Source organism: Otolemur garnettii, unplaced genomic scaffold, assembly GCF_000181295.1.
Source record: "Otolemur garnettii isolate 467f Iridium unplaced genomic scaffold, OtoGar3 scaffold00114, whole genome shotgun sequence".
NCBI classification, from domain to species: Eukaryota; Metazoa; Chordata; class Mammalia; order Primates; family Galagidae; genus Otolemur; species Otolemur garnettii.
Genome location: NW_003852509.1, coordinates 3,428,093 through 3,450,605, shown reverse-complemented (window position 1 = coordinate 3,450,605; position 22,513 = coordinate 3,428,093). Strand labels below are relative to the sequence as shown.

Below are 22,513 nucleotides of genomic sequence, written 5' to 3'. Positions count from 1 at the left end.
ATATAAATGTCTTAATACAATAACTAAGAAAATGACATGAAGGTTATGTTAATCAGTTTGATGAAAATATTTCAAATTGTATATGAAAACACCACCCTGTACCCCATGAATGTACACAGCTATGACTTAATTAAAAAAAAAAAGAAATTACAGACTCTTAAGCCCCAGATTAAGGAAGCAATTGTCTTCTATTTTTTCCTAACAGAGATTTCCCCATCATACTCAATTTTACCAAGTTCAGTGCATACACATTTAACTAGATTTGTTAAATTATGATTAGATGTCATTGGAGTAAAATGATTTAATCAGTGTCATAACTGTTCTCCATTCTCATGACCAAAGCAGTGCTTTCAGGCCACCACTAACAGTCTATGCTGACTGGAGAAATTAATCTTAGCTCTGGACTCTGCTAGTCTTAGCTCTGGACTTTGGAACTCTGCTTCAGCTTGGGTCAATGATGAAGATAAATTATTTGGGGAGAAAACCAGAACCCTGAGCCTTTTACAAATGCATTTCATACCACCTAACTTCAACAATACTTCCTAAAGAAACTCCTGCACCAAGATTGAATCCAGAACATTCTTAAGGACAAAAATTTGTTTTTGGATTTTTGTTTTAACCTCTGAGGTTAACCAAACCTTACTTTATGAGTCATTCTGAATAAAAATAAATGAAAAATTAATAGAGTTTTAAAGTAAACTTCTAGAAAGTAATTTATGGACTCATCTGGAGTGACCAGCTTTTCAGAAACATCAGACAAAAAGTTCTGGAGACTTTAAAGTTCTTAACCCCTTATTTCCCAAGATTTCGGATTAAATCTAGACTTTCATCACAGTGTCACAGAGTCAGAACATGGTCAGATTTTTCCTCATTCTTGTGACTACTGCCTTTTCCACTGGTGAAAGTTTCAAAACCTTCAGGAGATAAGACATTTCTTTTTTCCTTAGCCAACTTTCTTTTTTTATTATAGTTTGCTTAATGAATATACATGTTTTAGCAGAGTCGTAGCATGGAACATCTATATAACTACCTATAGCCTTGTTAAATAACTAGTGTCCAAACTCCAGCCGCAGCTGATAGCTAAAAACACCAGCCATGGAGTATGATCTCGGTGACAAAAATAGGCCAACAATAAATTTCCATCAGCCACGTAGTGATACTGCAAACACAGGCTTTAGAAATTTTTGTAATTTTATAATGTAAGTTAATGGTGAAGTAACTTTTAGTTACATAAAATGCCTGATATTTTACGTAAAAAGGTCTAATTCAGCCTGCACAAAGGATCTGAAGATAGTCTGCCTAATCCAGGCATGGACTTAATGTCCAAGCTCTTAGAATTTCCTTATTTCACTTTTAGACTTCACTCCAGCAAAGCCACTCACAGCATCAACTTCACTCTTTTAAAAGGTTATTTTGTTTACTGCTAAAACACCCCTAATGTTCCTGGTGTGCTTTTTTGGTGCTGTTTGTTTGTTACCACCTGAACTTGTCATTTGGTCTCATGTGTTGCCTGTTCCCCAAGGTCAATGTTTTAGCACATTCACATACAACAGGGGACCCCATGGGAGTCAGTGCCTCTCAACAAGAATGTCTTTTGAGAAAGAAAGTCTTTGTCAGAAGAAATCTATTTGCTTAGCTATTCTTTATGTATTTGTTTAAGTATCTATTCCTGTTCCTCAAATATAGAACTTTTTTCTTTTCTTTCTTTTTTTTTCTTTTGTTCTTATCTGATGACACCTGAGGTTTTGCAGTAAAGAGAAGGTTTTTTTTTTTTAATGTGAATTTTTTTTTTTCTATAAATGATAGCTGTGTACATTAATGCAATCATGGGGTACAGTGTGGTGTTTTCATATATAATTTGAAATATTTTCATCAAACTGGTTAACATAGCCTTTATGTCATTTTCTTAGTTATTGTATTTAGACATTCATATTCTACTTTTAGAAAGATTCACTTGTACCCTTGTAAGATGATTTATCTTACACCCATACACCCTCTCTTCTCCCCTCCCCCCATATTCTTAGGCTATAATTAGATTATAGCTTTCATATGAAAGCTATAAATTAGTTTCATAATAGGGCTGTGTACACTGAATACTTTTCTTCCATCTTGTGATACTTTGCTAAGAAGAACATTTTCCAGCTCCATCCATGTGAACATGAAGGATCTAAAGTCTCCATCTTTCTTTATGGCTGCATAGTATTCCATGGTGTAAAGAACTTTTTTCTTGCAATGTTTTAAATAAAAGTCTAACAATATGTCCTAGAGTGACTGGTGGATTATGATGAATGTAAACTTCATCCTAACATCACTGGAAATTTAGCACAGTTAGTGCCAGGAGACAAGACCAGAGTCACAAGGTGAGGAAGAGCCATACCCACCAGGAATTGGCACTCACGCTGATGACCGCAGCCATAGGGCAACCTGATATGAAATTCTACATAAATGAAGAAGTCAGAGCATCAATCTTTAGCTATTCAAATACAGGAGTGACTAGAGAGACAGTCACCCAGAGAAAGTGGGCAGTTGTTGAACGGCTGCCCTCTGTGAGACAGATGTAGGGAGCCAAACCCAGAGTAGGTGCATTGCTGGAGTATCTTCCCAGAGAAGCGTCCTAGACTTACACCTGCCACATCTCAGCCCAGAAAATCTGATGCCTTCTAGTCCTTCCTTCCCATGTGTATGTCAATAAACTCTCAGCACATGTACTAACCCCAGCAGGCTGCTTCTTCCATTTTCTGAGATTGTTAGTCCTAAGTGACCTAGCAGGCATTTTAGAACCTGCTAGAAAAGACAGATTCAGAAACATATCTTGGATGCCCAGAATCTTCCTGTATATTTTCCTTCATATAGCAACGTGAGTTACAGTGTGGCCTTAAGGGCCAGAGATTAGATTTAAGTTATAAAGATTTTCTCAAAAAATAAGGCTGTTGATCACTGAAATATATTTTGGCAAATATTAATTACCATATTTTATTTCTGATCTCTAAGATCAAACCAAAATGTGTTTGTTTTCTAAAAACTTAATGTAGCTTTAATGAATACAGCCATAACAAGATTTTATCTTAAAAGAAGGGGAGTTTCGTAAGCAGGTGTCACTGAATATCCAAAAGGTGACCCAGGCCTCAGACATGTCCTCACACTAGTTAGTTGTAGAAAGAGGCATAAAGTAAAATCATATATACATATCCACACACACACACATATATTTATAATTAATGTAAATGATCAAGATCCCAGTCTAGAAAGTTTGCTCTGTCTCAAAATTTCTATGGATACTAATGGGATAAAGAGAAGTGAAAAGAAATTTGGAAAAGGTATAAAAAATCTTGCTAAAGCCCTGTGGTGAGGGATACATGCCTTTGACACTGAATTCAATCTGTCACTTCACGTATCAATACAGTTTTTATTAAGTTTAATTTCAAAGGCTGTGGAGATAATTGTAGTCATGAACCACACAATGACGCTTTGGTCGAGGACAGATTGCATGTGTGACGCAGTTCTTTAAGCTTGCTCCTGCATTGTTGCTGGGTCTTTTTTCCCTTTAGATATGTTAATACACAAACATCACCCTGGTGTCATTGCCTACAGTGCATAGTACAGGGACATGTCACACAGGTGTGCGGCCCAGAGGGGACAGGCCATGCTTGGAGGTGAGGTGAGGAGCAGGCCACACCGTCAGTCATGTAAATACTCCCTGCGATGTTCAAATAGCAATGAAGTTACCTAGTGACACGTTTTGCAGAACAGGGCCCCATCTTTAAGTGACAGATGACTGTAATAGAATTAGATGTTCAGATATACATTCAATAAATGCCTGTTTTAGAAATAATATCAATATTGTTGAGATTGTCCAATATTCATAGTGGAACAAACATCACTAAATCCAAGATAATCTAAAATCTAAATATAATGAGGCTAAAGGCCACGTATTTGAGAGAAGAAATGTTTGTCTTGGTGATTTCCCATTTGTTTCAATCCACAAAACAGAGGCATAACACTCGGTCAAGAGAAATACATACCAATCATCTGCACCCTTAAAAAAATCAGGACAGAACTCACACACACATGCACAGAGTCATCCTTAACCAGAGAGCACACACATATATGCACATGGGTGAATCTTTGTGGAGAAAAAAGGGTGAAAGACCCCACATGGATAATGACTTTCTGATGCTGATGGATTTTGTGGGTCTTCGGAAATAAATTCACAATCAGTTGCCTCAGTTTACTAAATGTTCATTCAAGCTAAAAAATGGTCCTCATATAGTTCCTGTCCACAGAGAACCATGGAGCCCTGTACCAGGCACAGGTGTTAGGGGTCTGGGAAGAGGGCTTAGTGCTTAGACATTGCGGGACCATCAGAGCCTCCCTGTGGACTGGCCCTTTGGTCTGCACAGCCCTGCTCCTTCCTCCTTTTCCTTTTTCTATTTCAAAGTGAGACATCAGTCTCTGACAATTTGGGGGATACTTTTTTTAACACTAATTCTAGTATATACATTAACAGCCCCATAATACCCTGAGAAAATTACCAATGTAATTTTCCATAGCTGACCACCTCTCTACACTGACCACCTCCTTAAGTCGACATAATTTTCATAGATGGGACATGCACCACATGTACATATCAGTACAGTATCCCTAGTTCCTCACGTTGGCCACCTTTATAGGTTGACCAGTTTGTTACAGTCCCTGGGGGTAGTGAACTCACAAAGGTTCACCTGTATGTATGCACATGAATAAATGTATAAACATTTACAGATAAATAGATATGTACATATAATTTTTATATGTAATCTTAGTTTTACTATTATTAGGCTCTTTACTGGTCAGACAAAGCTATCTAGGATCATTCTAGCTTTCTTTCCTTCTTTTAAAATGTATTGACATTGCATTTAATCATATGAAGCCCCCATGGTACCCAGTGCACAGTAAGGTCCACATAAATAAATTATAAATGACTAATAGTTTTGAGCAAAAAATATTAAAGTACCCACATCTTGCAATTACAGCTTAGTTTTTCATTAGAAAGTTTTTTAATAGTTTTGTTTTCTTCTAAATACACAGGACGTAGCACACATTCACTGATCATTTTGTCAAATCCTAAAACCAGTCCACTAACACCAATAGCCTTCACTTGATTTATTATGTTTCCAGCAAGAATCATATCTTCAATGATCCGAATCCCATCCCAGTAAATAATTAAAACAAACAAAAATAATGAGCCACACACATCTGCCCTGACGATTTGCACCATTGTAAGAAGCAGCACAGTTATTTATTATGACGCTCATTTTAGTAAACCTGAGGGTGAAATGAACTACTTTTATTTACCATTTACATATACTATTTATCAAAGCTGAAGCACTTCTTATCTCTTGAGATTCCGTGAGCTGATTTACATATTATTGCAATTGTTAAAGGCACCTGTTTCCTACCAATATGGCCTTAGGGAAACAGATACGTCAGCATTTAATAGTAACCAAATTTTCTGAGTAAGAGTAAAGTTTTATGCTTGCTTTGTCTAATTTTTTAAATTTAAATTAGGTTGAGAAAAGCCCTCCCTCAGATAAAAATTAAGTAAGTTTTCCAGCCTTTGAATACTAAGGATTTTTAACAAAATGTCCACATCTCCTTTTTATAAAGTCTAATAAACAATAGGGTAAAAACGCTTACTTGAAAGTTTGAAATGATACTTAGAAAATGTTAATGTGTGTTTTCCATTTTATTATAAACATTATATTTATTTCCTTGAGCTACTGAACAAATAGCAGTGGGTACCAAAACAGGCTTTAAAATGCAAATTGACTTTTTGCTATTTAACAGCCATTTAATGGAATGTACTATAACTTGTTTACAATGGGAAGCAATTTTATTTCAAAATTTTGTTTTGTCATTATAATTTTAAAGCAAGTGTACATCAAATACATATTTTAAAACAGAAAAATTCAAATGTAGGTACAAATTAAGCCATTCTATGTGCTGCAAATGTAATGTTTTACATAATCACAAAATAGTTCTCTTCATTGATGCAACATTCACCTTCTAACTGCAAAAGGCCTCTCATTCTTGATTTTTTCTAGAAAATTTTAGACATAAATGTGCACTGTCCTTGGAGCCACTTGGGCTGCTACATGTTTGTGTTTTGTTTTATAACTTATATAAGAATTCAAAACCACGAGTGCTAATACATTCCCACCAGAGGCCACATAGCCTGGACATTGGGAAGAGGAGGTCTTCTCCGCAGGCCTCCACCCAAATCCTGAGTTTGCTCCACACTGTACCTGTGACCCTCCCTAATTTCTCAGCTCATCTCTTCTGCTATTCTCTGTCAAGTATCATAAATGAAATCACATCACTCACAGGAATTAAATGAGTTACTTCATATAAAGCTATTGGAACCAGGACTGGAACATAGGAGGGAATATAAGATTAATTTTAAAGTAGAAATTAATATACTGCAATGCCATGAACTCCTAAGCTGGGGGCATGCAAGGAACCATGCAGACGGTGCTGGGGTCTGAGTCTGTCTCACCAATGCTACTGACTTTTCCTTTCTCTTTTGGAGTTCAAAGTAAAGAGTGAGTTTATAAATTTTATTCTGAGTGCCACAAGGACTCTTAGGAGGCTTTCAGCAGAGGGGCACCCTATCTTGGTTCGACGCTTACAAGGTCAGTCTGGCTATTACTTGGGAACAGGATGGGAAGGGAGACAGGTCAGTGGCTGTGTTAAGGGTGCAGGAGGTGCCCTGGCAAGGTGCAGAAGTAACGTCCAGCGGAACAGATGGGTGTCAGAAGCAGGGCTGGCAGGCAGTGAGAAACAGCAAGAGAGGAGCTGAAGGCCGAAGGAGAGGTCCAGATTTCTACTCCCAATTTCCTGTCACCCTGTTGTGGAGACCTGGGGGGTATCCTCAGATACCAAGCCCGACTTCTCCTCCACGTTACACCTGTCCCTTCTCTTTTCCTCCTGCAGGCATTTCTTAGAGCTACGAGACCTCCTAAGTAATAGCCTTCACCTGCGCCAGTGACTTGAAGCCAGGTTAATGCTCACACTCTTTCTACCCCTGGGCTAGTGGGACAGACATTCTTGAATTCCCCTCCACCACAGTACAGTATATCCCCAGGCCGATTCTGCAAAGTTACACAGTGTCTATGCCTTTGTGATACCCAGAGCATGTGCACTGAATCCAGTTATTTTCATACAGCCCTGCCTGTGGCTGGAAGAGAATCCAAACACTTCTGATGAGGGTTTTATGAAGATCAGCTAAGTCTGTTCAGTTATAAATTGCAAATTTTGAATATTCAGTTACTTACATTTTATTAAACCAGTTAGATAAGAAAAGTAATATTTTCTTCTTAGGATGGTCATAATTGTATCACATAGCTTAGGCCAATGTTTGACGCAGCACAATGTCTTGGGTTACTTCTTTAAAGAGGCTCTGATTCTTACTATTATTTGCCCAGACCAGACTCTGGCCCCTCCATGGAAACCGATGCCGATTGAGCACTGCCATTGGCTCGACTGCATTAGTGGCCGCCTCTGCCGTGATCTGCGTCAGGCCACGTGTCAAGGCCAAGTGCACACACATCTCCAGGCACTGAGGGCAGGAGTGTGCTCACCAGTCTCACCCACTCCAGGGACACACCACAGGGACACACCTAAGGGAGGACTCAGAGTGTCCAGCACCTCCTAGTGTACAGTAATCTCTCTGCCCTCTGCCTACAGAAGTCATCTCATCTGCTCTTCCTATGGAATATAAGGAGTTTCATCTGCTTTGATGCCTTTGAAACTCTCTGCTTCTTTCTTCCTTTACTCATAACCAGGGACTTTAAAGCTGTGTTGTTTCTTCTCCTGATAATCCTCATGTAGTTGGCCCTTTATACTGGAGTCATGCGGTGACAGTCTATTTCTGGCAAGGATGAACTACTTGCATTGAAGTCTAGATACCAAGCTGTCACGCAGAGCTGGAAATTTGGGGGTGTATGATTGCTTAACTAAATTATGCGTGGCCTTAACACAAAAATGTGGCTCATGGAGATATAAAACTTCGTTTCTGCTTACACCTTGAAGACATTCTGTGCAGCATGTATTCAGGAAAAACGCAACATGACAGTGGTAGACTGAAGTCACTTTGTCAACCTATGAAGTAACAAGCCCATGTGTGAGGATTCCTTTTGTTAATCTAAGGGTAACACTTCCATCATGGATTAAAATAAAATGCTGAGACAAATTATCTGTGGTCCCAACAGAGCAGGACCCAGGACTGTCTTCTGGCAAAGCAACTTCCATACAGCTTTAAAGGTAATGAAAGTGGCTGTGTCAATTGCTAAAATCTGATAGGTCTCTATACATATTTACAAACGAACAAGACTGATTTTGTAGGAAACTGGGAGATGCTCTCCTAATTATGTTTCCATATTATAAAATTCATGCTCAATACATTTTGGAAAAAAGCGTCAGATTAATTATATTCTGTTTTAGCCCAATAAAAATAGGAGAAGGCAGCAAATTATTGGCAAAAGTGTGGACAAATAGATCGATGAAACAAAATACAGAGCCCAGAAGTAGACCCACATAAATATAATCAACTGATCATTGAAAAAGCAGCAAAGGAAATACAATAGAGAAAATATAATCTTTCAATAAATGATGCTGGAACAACTGGACATGCATCTGTAAAAAAAATAAATCTGGGGCCAGCACTGGCCCTTTGGGGGGCAGAGGCCAGAAGTTTGAGACCAACCTGGGCAATAGCGAGAGCCAGTCTCTATAAAAATGTTTTTAAAATAAATAAATTTAGGGCAGTGCCTGTGGCTCAAAGGTGTAGGGCACCGGCTCCATATACAGGAGGTGGTGAGTTCAAACCCAGCCCCTGGCAAAAAAAAGATAATCATAATAAATAAATAAATAATAAATAAATAAATAAATCTACACAAAGACTTTCACCCAGAATCCACAGAGAACTCAAACGTATTAGCAAGAAGAGAATAAGCGATCCCCTCTAAGGGTGGGCAAGGGACTTGAAGAGAAACTTCTCTGAAGAAGACAGGTGCATGGCCTACAAATATATGAAAAAATGCTCACCATTCTTAATCATCAGATAAATGCAAATCAAAACTACTTTGAGATACCATCTAACAACAGTAAGATTAGCCCATATCACAAAATCCCGGAATCACAGATGCTGGTGTGGTTGTGGAGAAAAGGGAACACTTCTACACTGCCGGTGGGATTGCAAACTAATATGTTCCTTTTGGAAAGACATCTGGAGAACACTTAGAGAACTAAAAATAGACCAGCCATTTGATCCTATAATCCCTCTATTAGGTATATATTCAGGAGACCAAAAATCACACTACAATAAAGATATTTGTATCAGAATGTTCATTGCAGCCCAATTCATAATTTCTAGGTCATGGAAGAAGCCCAAGAGCCCATCAATCCACGAATGGATCGATAAATTGTGGTATATATACACCATGGAATACTATGCAGCCACTAAGAAAGATGGAGACTTTACCTCTTTCATGTTTCTATGGATGGAGCTGGAAAATATTCTTCTTAGCAAAGTATCCCAAGAATGGAAGAAAAAGTATCCAATGTACTCAGCCCTACTATGAAACTAATTTATAGCTTTCATAGGAAAGCTATAACCCAATTTTAGCCTAGGAATATGGGGAAAGGGGAGAAGGAGGGGAGGGGAGGGAAAAGGGTGGGTGGAGGGAGGGTGATTGGTGGGATCATGCCTATGGTTTATCCTATAAGGGTACATGTGAATCTGTCTAATTATAGAATATAAATGTCTTAACACAACAACTAAGAAAAAGATAGGAAGGCTATCTTAACCAGTTGGATGAAAGTATTTCAAATTGTATACAGAAACAGTACACTGTACCCCATGATAGTATTAATGTACACTGCTATGACTTAATTAAAAAAATAAACAAACCCAGCCCCCAGCAAAAAAAAAAGTTAATAATAATAAATAAATAAATCTACACACAGACTTTCACCTGTCAGAAAAATTAAATCAAATTGGATCATAGATCCGCACATTAAGTGCAAAAACATAAACTAAAAGATAACAAGGAAGAAAATCTTGGTACCTTTACATTTTGTGATAATGTTTTAGACAACCACAAAAGCATGGTGTGAGAACAAGAGAATTAGTAAATTAGACTTCTTTAAGGTTTTAGCAATTTGGCTTCACAAAAGACAATGTGGAAAGAATAAGACCAGCTACAAATTGGGGGAAAATATTTCCTAAAGACAAATCTGACAAAAAATAAAAACAAACAAACAAACAAAACTGTTGTCCAAAAATACAAAAAGAACTCTTAAAACAATAAGAAAGAAATGAATGACCCAATTAAAAAATGGACAAAAGACTTAAATAGACATCTCATCAAAGAAGATATACAGAGAGCAACAGAACATAAGAAGATGTGCTCCACACACTGTGTCATCGGGGAATTGCAAATTAAAACAATAGTGAGAAGCTACTACCTAACTATTAGAATGATTACTATCCAGAATACTGACAACGCCAAATGTTGGTGAGGACAAAGAGCAGCAGGAAATTCCCTCCCTGATGTGGAAATACAAAATGGTACCCAACCACTTTGCAAGGCAGTCTGCTATTTTTTTACAAAACTAAAAGTACTATTACCACTGCAATGGAACTCCTTGGGATTTACTCAAGTGAGTCGAAAACTTATGTCTGTACAAAAACCTTCACATAGATGTTTATATAAGCTGTCTTCATAACTGCAAAACTTGGAAGCAAACAAGGTGTCCTTCAGTAGGTGAATGGTGCACACACAGACAACGGGATGTTTTTTAGCAATAAAAGTGATGAGCTACAGAACCATAGAAAGACAAGGAGACCACTTAAAGCCATTATTACCAAGTGCAAGAAGCCAATCTGAAAAGGGTGCATACTGTGATTCCAACCGTATGACACCCTGGAAAAAGGCAACCCTATGGAGACGGTAGAAACATCTGTGGTTTTCAGGGCCAGGGGGAAGGAGGGATGGAGCACAAGGGATATTTTAGGGCAATGAAGCTGCTCTGGTGAATCTATATAAAGGAACACTTGTTCAAACTCACAGATTAAACAACACCAGGAGTCAACCCTAGTGTGAACTGTGTTCTTTGGGTGGCGAAGTGTCAGTGTGGAACCATCCACTGTAACACACACATGCTGGTGTGGGACATGGTTGGGGGTAGTTTGTCCATCTTGGGGGGGTACAGAGGTGGGGGTGTGTGGGAACACTCTGAACTTCCTCTGAACGTTACTGTGAATCTAACTATTCCAGAAATCTATTAAACAAAAGTGCAAGGATGTGAAAATAAAAATTATATTTTGGGGGTGGAGCAAGATGGCAATAAGAAACAGCTTTTTAAAAATAGGCTCAGTAAGATAGGGGAGAGAAGACTCCAGGCACCTCAGGATTGGTTGTGGGACATTCCTTCGGGGGTAGAGGGAGGCAGCAGGAGACTTTGGAGCTACAGGAGGAAGATGAAAGCAGTGGAGAAGGAGCAAGTGTTTGCGATTAGTCTGAGGCCTTCAACAGTGGCAGCTGTGGGCAGCAGCTATCGCAGCATCCTGTATTGAAATAACACTTCAACACCTTAGGTCAGAGGCACAGTAACTTAAAGAGCAAGAGAAAGTGAAAGGAAAAAGTAGGACAAGGAAACAGACAAAAAAAAAATAATAATAAAGCACTCATGAAGAAGAAACAGCAGAAAAACCCATGCAACGTGAAAAACCTGACCATAGCAACTCTCTCCTGCCCCCCAGGGATTATGAGGGAGCAACTGAAGAAGATTCCGCCTATAAAGAAATGTTAGAAATCACCAAAAGGGGGATTTAAAATATGGATGGTAAAAACAATGAGGCAAATTGCTGAGAAAGTGGAGGATAGCTAAAAGGAAATCCAAAAACAGAACCAAATAAGAGATGAACAATATGAAGAATATAGAAAGGATATAGTGGACCTGAAGGAACTGAAGCAGTCAATCAGGGAACTTAAAGATGCAGTAGAAAGTATCAACAACAGATTAGACCATGCAGGAGAAAGAATCTTGGAGGGAGAGGATAAAGCTCTTGAGATAACTCAGATAAAGAGATAGGAAAAAAGAGAGAGAAAGCAGAACGTTCACTGATAGAATTATGAGACTTCATAAAGCATTCAAACATAGGAGTTATAGATACCCCAGAAAGGGAAGAAAAATGCCTCAGAGGCACAGAAGAGGATATCATAAATAAAAATTTCCCAAGTATCATGAAAGATTCTGACACGCTCTTTTCAGAGGGATATCGGACCTCAGATCATTTCAACCTAAATTGAGCTTCTCTAAGCTACATTGTCATGAACCTGCCCAAAGTCAAGATAAAAGAGAAGATTCTGCAAGCTGTCAGGAGTAAGGGCCAATTGACCTACAGGGGCAAATCCATTAGAGTCACAGTGGACTTCTTGAAGCCAGAAGACAATGGTCATCTACCTTTAATCTACTTTAACAAAACAATTTCTCATACCAGAATTCTATTCTCTGCTAATCTAAGCTTTAAAATTAATAGAGAAATCAAATCCTTTACTGATATGCAACCAGCTCTATAGGCAAAACTTAGGCCTATTCTACACACTGACCATCACAAAGGTCCACCAGCAAAATAAACACCCAGAAGATAAAGAACAAAATCCAGCTTCCACAATCACACAAAAGATAAAACTAAGCAACGGACTTTCACAGAATAAGATGAAAAGAAATCCACCACACTTGCCAATTCTCTCAATAAATGTTCATGGCTTTAATTTCCCATTGAAGATGCATAGGCTGGCTGATTAGATAAACAAACAACAACAACAAACCCCCAAACACAAGCCATCTATTTACTGTCTACAGGAGACACACCTAGCCTTAAAGGACAAATTAAAACTCAGGGTAAAGGGATGGAAAAGAATTTTTCAAGCAAACAGAATTCAAAAGAAAAGAGAGTTGCAATCTTATTCTCAGATATAAGTGAATTTAAAGCAACTAAAGTCAAAAAAGAAAAAGATGGGCACTTCATACTGGTCAGGGGAACAATACAGCAAGAAGACATTTCAATTCTACATATTTATGCACCCAACTTAAATGCTCCCAGAGTCTTGAAACAGACCTTAATTAGTCTGAACAATATGATATCCCATAACACCATAATATCAGGGAACTTTAACTCTCCTCTTACAGGCCTGGACAGATCCTCTAAACAGAAACCAAACAAAGATACAAGAGACTTAAATGTGACCCTAGAACAACTGTGCTTAATAGACATATACAGCACACAGCATCCCAACGCTAAAGAATATATGTTCTTCTCCTTGGGCCATAGAACATTCCCCAAAATAGATCATATCCTAGGACACAAATCAAACCTCAAGAAAGTCAAAGGAATTGAAATTTTACCTTGTATCTTCTCACACCATTAGGCAATAAGGGTGGAACTCAACTTCAACAAAAACTGTAATCCCCACATAAAGGCATGGAAACTAAACAACCTTATGCTGAATAGGGTTGGGTGCAGGAAGAGATAAAAGAAGAAATCATTAACTTCCTTGAGCAAAACAACAGTGAAGACACAAGCTACCAAAACCTGTGAGATACAGCAAAAGCAGCTCTGTGAGGAAAATTTATCATGTTATAAGCCTACTTCCAAAAGACAGAAAGAGAGTGCATCAATAAACTCACAAACCATCTTATGGAATTAGAAAAAGAAGAACAATCTAAGCTTAAACCCAGCAGAAGAAAAGAAATATCCAAAGTTAAATCAGAGATTAATGAAATTGAAAACAAAAGAATCATTCAGAAAATTAATGAAACAAGGAGTTTTTTAAAAAATAAAATAGATAAACCTTTGGCTAGACTAACTAGAAATAGAAAAGTAAAATCTCTAGTAACCTCAATAAGAAATGATAAAGGGGAAATATGACAGATGCCACAGAGATACAAGAGATTATCTCTGAACACTACAAGAAATTCTGTGCCCAGAAATTTGACAATGTGAAGGAAATGGATCAATATTTGGAATCACACCCTCTCCCTAGACTTAGCCAGGAAGACATAGATCTCCTGAACAGACACATTTCAAGCAATGAGATCATAGAAACAATAAAAAATCTACCAACCAAAAAATACCCTGGGCCAGATGGCTTCACACCAGAATTCTATCAAACATTCAAAGAAGAGCTTATTCTCATATTGCAGAAATTATTTTTAAAATTTTAGGAAGAAGGAATCATCCCCAACACATTCTATGAAGCAAACATCACCCTGATACCAAAACCAGAAAAAGACCAACTAAACAGGAGAATTTCAGACCAATTTCACTAATAAATATAGATGCAAAAATTCTCAACAAAATCCTAGCCAATAGATTACAACTTCTCATCAAAAAAAGTCATACATCATGATCAAGTAGGTTTCATATCAGGGATGCAAGGCTGGTTTAACATATACAAGTTCATAAACATAATTCACCATATTTACAGAAGCAAAAATAAAGACCATATGATCCTCTCAATAGATGCAGAAAAAGCATTTGATAAAATCTAGCATCCTTTTCTAATTAGAACACTGAAGAATATAGGTATAGGTGGCATATTTCTTAAACTGAGTGAAGCCATTTATGACAGACCCACAACTAATATTTTATTAACTGGTGTAAATCTGAAAGCTTTTCCACTTTCAGTGGAACTGGAACCAGACAAGGTTTTCCTCTGTCACCGCTACTATTCAACATAGTGCTGAAAGTTCTAGCCAATAGAAGAAAATAAAGGGCATACAAATAGGAGCAGAGTAGGTTAAACTTTCCCTCTTTGCTGATGATATGAGAACCCAGTACTTATACTTAGAGAATTCCAAAGACTCAACCACAAGGCTCCTGAAAGTGATCAAAAAATAGAGTAATATCTCAAGATATAAAATTAATATCCACAAATCACTAATGTTTGTATATGCCAGTAACAGCCAGGATGAGAAGATAATTAGGGACATAATCCACTTCAGGGTAGCTTCAAAGAAAATGAAATACCTAGGAATATACCTTAACAAAGAGGTAAAGGACCTCTATAAAGAAAATTATGAAGCCCTATAAAAAGAAATAGCAGAAGATATTAACAAATGGAAGAATATACCATGCTCGTGGCTAGGAAGAATCAATATTGTTAAAATGTCTATACTTCCCAAAGCAATCTACAGATTCAATGACATCCTTATTAAAAACATACTATCAAGACTTGGAAAAAACAATTCTTCATTTTGTACGGAACCAGAAAAAAATCTCACATAGATAAGGCAATTCTTACTAATAAAAACAGAGCCAGGGGCATCAGCCTATCAGACTTTAGGCTGTACTACAAGGCCATAGTATGAAAACAGCATGGTATTGGCACAAAAATAGAGACATAGACATCTGAAAATGAATAGAAAACCAGGAGATGAAACAAACATCTTACAGCCACCTGATCTTTGATAAACCAAACAAGAGCATACACTTTGGGAAAGAATCCCTATTCAATAAATGGTGCTGGGAGAACTGGATATCCTCATATCAAAGACTGAAACTGGACCCACACCTTTCCCCACTCACAAAATTTGATTCAATATGGATTAAAGCCCTAAATTTAAGGCATGAAACGATAAAAGTCCTGAAAAAAAGCATGGGAAAAACACTTGAAGATAGCGGCCTGGGGAAAGACTTTATGAAAAAGACTTCCATGCTATTTGCAATGACAACAAAAAATGAACAAATGGGATTTAATTAAACTGAAAATCTTCTGTACAGCTAAGGAGGCAACAACCAAAGCAAATAAACGACCTATAAATGGGAAGGATATTTATTTGCATTTTTTGAATTGAACAAAAGCTTGATAACTAGGATCTACAGAAACTCAAATTAATCAACATGAAAAAAATCCAACAATCCCTTAAATCAATGGGCAAGAAAGATGATTAGAACCTTCTCTAAAGAAGACAGACAAATAGCTAACAAACATATGAGAAAATGCTCATCTTCCTTAATTATTAGAGAAATGCAAATAAAAACCACTCTGAGATATCATCTAACCCCATGGAGAATGGCTCACATCACAAAATCTCAAAACTGCAGATGCTGGTGCAGATGTAAAGAGAAGAGAACACTTTACACTTCTAGTGGAACTACAAACTAATAAAACCTTTTTGAAAGGAAGTATGGAGAACCCTCACAGAACTCAAGCTAGACCTCCCATTTGATCCTGCAATCCCATTACTGGGCATCTGCCCAGAAGAAAAAAAATCCTTTTACCATAAGGACACTTGCACTAGACTGTTTATTGCAGCTCAATTTACAATCACCAAAATGTGGAAACAACCTAAATGCCCACCAACCTAGGAATGGATTGACAAGCTGTGGTATATGTATGCCATGGAATACTATTCAGTCACTAAAAAAGATGGAGACTTTACATCTTTTGTATTAATCTGGATGGAAGTGGAACACATTATTTTTAGTAAAGTACCAAAGAATGGAGAAGCAAGAATCCCATGTACTCAACTCTAATATGAGGATAATTAATGACGTAGCATACAGTGTGGGTTGGGAGAAGGGAGAGCAAAAAGAGGGGTGGAGGGAGAGGTGGGGGTCACAGTGTGTGACATACCTTTTGGGAGTGGGACACAAGTATTAGAGTGACTTTACCTAACAAATGCAATTAATGTAACCTGGTTCTTTGTACCCTCAATGAATCCCCAACAATAAAAATTATATATATATATATATATATATTTTTTTTTTTTAAATGTAGTTACCTTGTCATTTATCAAGTTGCTTTTAGACAGCATACAAATTTAAAATGAATTTTCCAGTAAAATCCATTTTATTGGAATAGAATATAATACTTGGCATTTTTAAGTACAATATCCAGAGACCTTAAAAAACTGTGAAAAGTGGACGCCTAGTCTCCATCCAAGACTGGTTAACTTTGGATCCTGATGGTCAAACCTGGATACTAGTGTTTATTTCAAAGCTCTGCAGGGATTTTAATGCACACAGAGTAGGGAAATGTGGACAGTGGAAGGGGCAGAGGATATACACCTGGGCAGAGTGGTATTCACACCTCAGTGCTGCACAGGAGTAGTTCTCACTTCATTTGTGAGGCCACTGGTGGTTCACTTTTTCATGTTTTCATGAGACTTATAGATAAGCTATCTGAAATACACAGCAGGTAACATCCACTTTAACAATGGCAGACATCATTATTAATGATCTCTTGGCCCTGTGAAAGGTGAGTACTGCTTTAAATGTCTCGGGTGTCTTTCCTGTATTAAAATCAACCCCAAAGTATCTCTTATTACCATCTGTCAGATTAAGTTTTATTTTGAGAGAATTATTTTGTCTAGGATTGAATTCAGAAATCATACCAATATATCGTTCTCTCCTAGCTTTCTATTGTATGACTTAATTGCAATAAAACAGCACCTTATTAAATTGAAAATAACCAAGAAATATTGTTGTTGTTTCAATATTGCCTAACTGAATCTAAGGAAATGCAATAAAATGATCAAAATGAAAGCAAGAAAAATAGAAACTGTTGATGAGAATTGAACTATTTTCCATAAACATTTATATATTCATATCTAAATAGTTCCTTTTTTTTTTTTAGCAAGACCAGAATGCTACACAAGAGAGACTAGTGATCTGATTTTATAATCAAAGACCATGAAGATCCCTTCTGTTGCTATTACCAGAGCAAAAGCGTCATTGTATGTATAAAAATATTAATAGTCTATAGCTTAGAAAAGTGGGAGGTTACATTATTTCCAACTTGAGGTTAGTTTTAACTACCTGTGATGAAAGTCTTGCTGTAGAAATTGTGTGTATGTGTGAGAGAGGAGACAGAGAGAGAGAAAGAAATATTGTTTTATTTTGCCTTATAAACTTCAAAGACTAGGGTTCCACAATGGATATAAACTTTTGACCCTTTTAATATTTATTTATGTAATAAACATTATAATATAAAATATTGTAATAAATAAATATATAAATAGCTTTCCAGAAAACTTAACTTACTTTGTAATCAAATAAGTGCTTAGTTTACTGTGCGTCAAGGTGACATACAAATGAATTTGGCATTGTCTTTGACATCACAGAACTTAGCATTAGACAGGAGATGAAGAGGAAAGCTTGCATTGAATCACGCTTTAATTATCTTGCATAGAGTGCTGTTGCCAGACTTAACGTCTCCATGCCACTAGATTCCATCTCTCCAAATTGAATGTGGCATCAGTGAGCAGGACTGGCTGTATAAATTACATGGTCTCTATATGAATGGAACCAAGAGCACTCACCTCACTGCTAACACTGCATCACTCATTTTTAATAGCTTGAGCATTTTACATGGAATAAATTGGTTTTAATATTACTATGATGAAAGAGGCTGAGTTCCCACCACCTTGGGTGGCAGAGGACCCCTGCACAGGAGAAAACAGCTCTCCTCAGTGAATTCGCTCCTGACAAAAGCTACGAAGGTGGGAAAATACGTTTAAACACTTACGTTTACAAGTAGGCGGCCTCCCTTTGTTGCTCCACAGCCCGTCTTCCTGGCACACTGCGGTGGCTGGTTGACTGGCATCCAGCTTAAAGCCCTCATTACATTCATAGGTCACCTTACCATCCAACGTGAACTCATTACCCGTAAATGAACCATTTCCTGGGGATTCCGGGATTCCACAGGACACAGCTGAAAAGAAATAGAACAAATTCAGCCCTATTCTTGTAGGGAATTGTTTCTATTTATTGGAAATGTAAATTATTAAATTATCATTTTTCCTAGTTTTCATCTAAAATTCTTGTAAGATCATTAATTATATTTCTTGGGGTGTGGCATAAATGTTCACATTTAAAAGTTTTTAAGAATGCTAAGGGTTGATGAGAAACGATGGGAAAGTGCTCCCAAACCACCTTCACAATGTGGATGGCAAGGCTGACTGCTCCCCCATGGCTTAGTGTGACCGTGTGGTCAGGGGAGCATGTTGTCACAAGTGCTGCCTCACTTCATATCGGGATGAAAGTGGGGACATAAAATAGTACCTTCACCATCACATCATTGATTGCCATGTTGACTCCTTGGTGTCAAGATGTGTAGGAGCAACAGTAGCATGAATAATCTCCGCTCATAAACATCTTACACTGTTTCTCTGTTCCTGCCCCTTTCCCATTTTCCTTAAAGCCCAAGGAGGTTCTATTACAAGGTAAAGAACTCACAAGAGATCATCAACACACCTATTATTACAAGCCCAATAGTTTCCAAGTTATCTGTCAGAAAACAGGGTGCAAAGACGTAAGATGCAGAAGGCAGGAAAGAAAGCTCCACCCCCCACCACTGTCCTTCCTACTGAAGACACAGCTCTGTTATTACAAGAAAGACTGTACGAGAGAGAGGCATGCACAAAGAAGACATTTCTTTTTTTTTTAATTTCAGATTAATATGACGGTACTAACAATTAAGTGACATTGTTTGCATTTGTTAATGAAGTCCAAGTAGCCGAGCCCTTCTCCCAGGAGGTGTGCCAGGTAGCCCGCATTCTGCTCATTAGGTGAGAGCTCACCAAGCCGCCCTCCCCCACTTGTGTGGGTGTGTAGTTGTTCATCTACCAGCTTCATATTAATATTTCATGTGTTGGATACTTACTTTTCCATTCTTGTGATACTTCTACTAAGAAGAATGTGCTTCAACTCCATCCAGGTAACTACAAAAGGTGTAAAGTCTTCAATTTTTGTGGCTGCATAGTATTTCATATTTCCGTATACTACAGTTCATTAATCCATTCCCAGAAGAAAATGGAAATCATTTTGCCATAAGGATATCTGCACTAGAACATCTAGGGCAGCTCAATCCACAATTGCCAAGATGTGAAATCAACCCATGAATAGACTAAGACATTTCTTACAAACAAGTATGATGTGGGAGAATTCAGAAGATGCTTTCTTCATAAATCCAGTAGTTCTGATCCAGACATTCTCTACTGTGAGATGATGACACAGTTCTCAAGTGACTACACATTACAATAATGAAACCCAGAGCAGGGCCCTGGCAGAAGATGCAGTTTCTGACAATCACATAACCGCTTCAGACGCACTTACTAAAGAAGAGCTTTGCGATAAATTAAGGGCCTCTTTTAACTCAGTCAATATTAAAGGTATTGTTCACACTGTAGATTTGAATTGAGATAATTTAAACTTTTTCACACAGAGATTCTAATGATAATATACATGTGGCAGAGCTGGAAGAACTGAATGAAAGAAAATTGTGGTCAGAAAGATGACTAGCTAGCCCAGAGAGGCACAGTGACTTTGACTAAGACCTTACCACTCTCTGCTGAGACTATTTTATGTTCTGCTAGGGCTCCACGTTATTGGAATGCTTTTGTCAGTTGTTTTGGTTCTTCTTCAAAATATTAAGTAAATATAATAGGAAATTATCAGAAAAGTAAAGGAAAATTTACTTTACTAATACAATTCGTACTTCTAGAAAATCCAAATTCTTTTTTTGTTTGTTGGTTTGTTTTTTAGAGACAGAGTCTCACTTTGTCACCCTGGGTAGAATGCTGTGGTGTCACAGCTCACAGCAACCCCCAGCTCTTGGGCTTAGGCAATTATTTTGCCTCAGCCTCCCAAGCAGCTGGGACTACAGGTGCTCACCACAACACCTGGCTATTTTTTGGTTGCAGTTTGGCCGGGGCCGGGTTTGAACCCGCCACCCTCTGTATATGGGACCAGCACCCTACTCACTGAGCCACAGGTGCCACCCTAGAAAATACAAGTTCTAAGAATTCAGTTGTGTTTAAATTTATGTATGCCTAGATATTTTAACCATCAGAGATCTACACACACATACATGCATATATTACATACCACAATAATCCATTTGTAGCAGAATGATGAAAAACCATAGGTATATAGGCATCATTTTAGGCACAGCACTTAAAAAGCATAAATAATAATCTTTGCCTTTCCAAAGCCATGACTTGGCTGAAGCAACATATCCATGAGAAGATGGCTTAGCATTTGGAAAATGTTCATTTTAATTCACTGAACGCAGGGAATGCAATAGATTTTGTTGTTTTTGACTGTTTGTCTCACAATGTTCCAGTATCTAGCTTTCTTATTACTTTCCCTCCTATTTTGCTCAGATAATCTTTTGTTCATGCTCACAAACCCTCATTTCTTTTCCGCTCCTTGAAGCACATCCAGTGTTTGGCTTCCTTAAAATTGTTATTTGGGGTGAGCAGAGAATGAAATGACATTTCTCTGTCAGGTTAAATGGGAAAGATGGGATCCCACAAATGCATCTGAAGCCCTATAGTAAGAGGATTCATACCCAAGAGGCCAACATAGGAAGCTTTATAGCTACTTCTGTTAAATCTGGAAGCACATCCAATAGTCCACCATGGTTCCAAGGATTGAAGAAACCACCTTAATATCAACAAATGGAAATCTTTTGGGGGATGTTTTAAGCTATATCTTTTAATTTCTAAGTGTTTCATATAAAGGTTATTGAAGGGATTTAAAACAGAGGTTGGCAATCTATCAAAAATGAATTTATGACTCCTCTGATTCAAAGAAGATTAGTTAGCATAAAGCTCATAGACTAAATTCAGGTTCATGTTTCCTACTAAAGTCTAATATTATTTATCTATTTATTTATTGTCCCAATTTTGCATGATTGCTATGTAACCAACATCATAGATCACTTTTTTTTAAAAAAAAAAAAATGACATTATTGGCATTGCATGAAACTTTTGAAATTTGGTGAATTTTCTTAGTTTTGGTATATCTAAAGAGAGTAAATCTTCTTGGTTGTTTTTTCTTTATTGTACCACACATATTTCTCAATTGCTTAGAAAAATGATCTCTTAATTGTCCTATAAAATTATCTTGTTTCCAAACACATGCTTTAAAGTCAGACCTCTGAATTGGTTCTTGTTGCAGACTTTCACTAATGGTATGGCTTTAGTTAAGTCATGTAGTGAACATTGTCTTGTTACTCTCAATTTACTGATGCACACATCAACAGGTAACTGTAAGGGTTCAGTAAGATCAAATGTACAAACAGCACTCTGTTGGCATAGGTATTCAATAAATGAAAAGTTATTATATGTAGAAGATTATTATTTTCTCAAGAATGTAAGTACACCTATTTCTTTTGCAAATAAAGATAGGAGTGACAAGGATCAACTTATCTTAATCTATTTATTACAGTTACAAACTCATGGGGGGAGTCAAAGACAAATAAAATCAAACACTGCTTGGGGGCTCAGCCCAGAGTGATGTGACTGATTTGTAGAGAACAAAGAGGAAATCATTGGGAAGATGGCTTATTTCTTTTCATGTACATCTCATGACAGATTTAACATTTTGGTTCCAATAAAACGTAAGTAGAAGAGACACTCCAATGCCCAGCGCTGCCTGGTCCTTTCATACTATGGG

At 37.5% G+C, this 22,513-nt stretch overlaps 1 protein-coding gene across 1 annotated transcript in view; it reads right to left on the bottom strand.

Annotated features, from left to right (window-relative positions):
• CSMD1 (CUB and Sushi multiple domains 1) overlaps positions 1–22,513 on the bottom strand; it is a 1,810,668-nt gene that overhangs the window by 67,930 nt on the left and 1,720,225 nt on the right. The window contains exon 50 of the mRNA XM_023517585.1: positions 18,579–18,764. Coding sequence (XP_023373353.1) covers positions 18,579–18,764 — 186 coding nt within the window. The remainder of the gene's footprint in view (positions 1–18,578; positions 18,765–22,513) is intronic.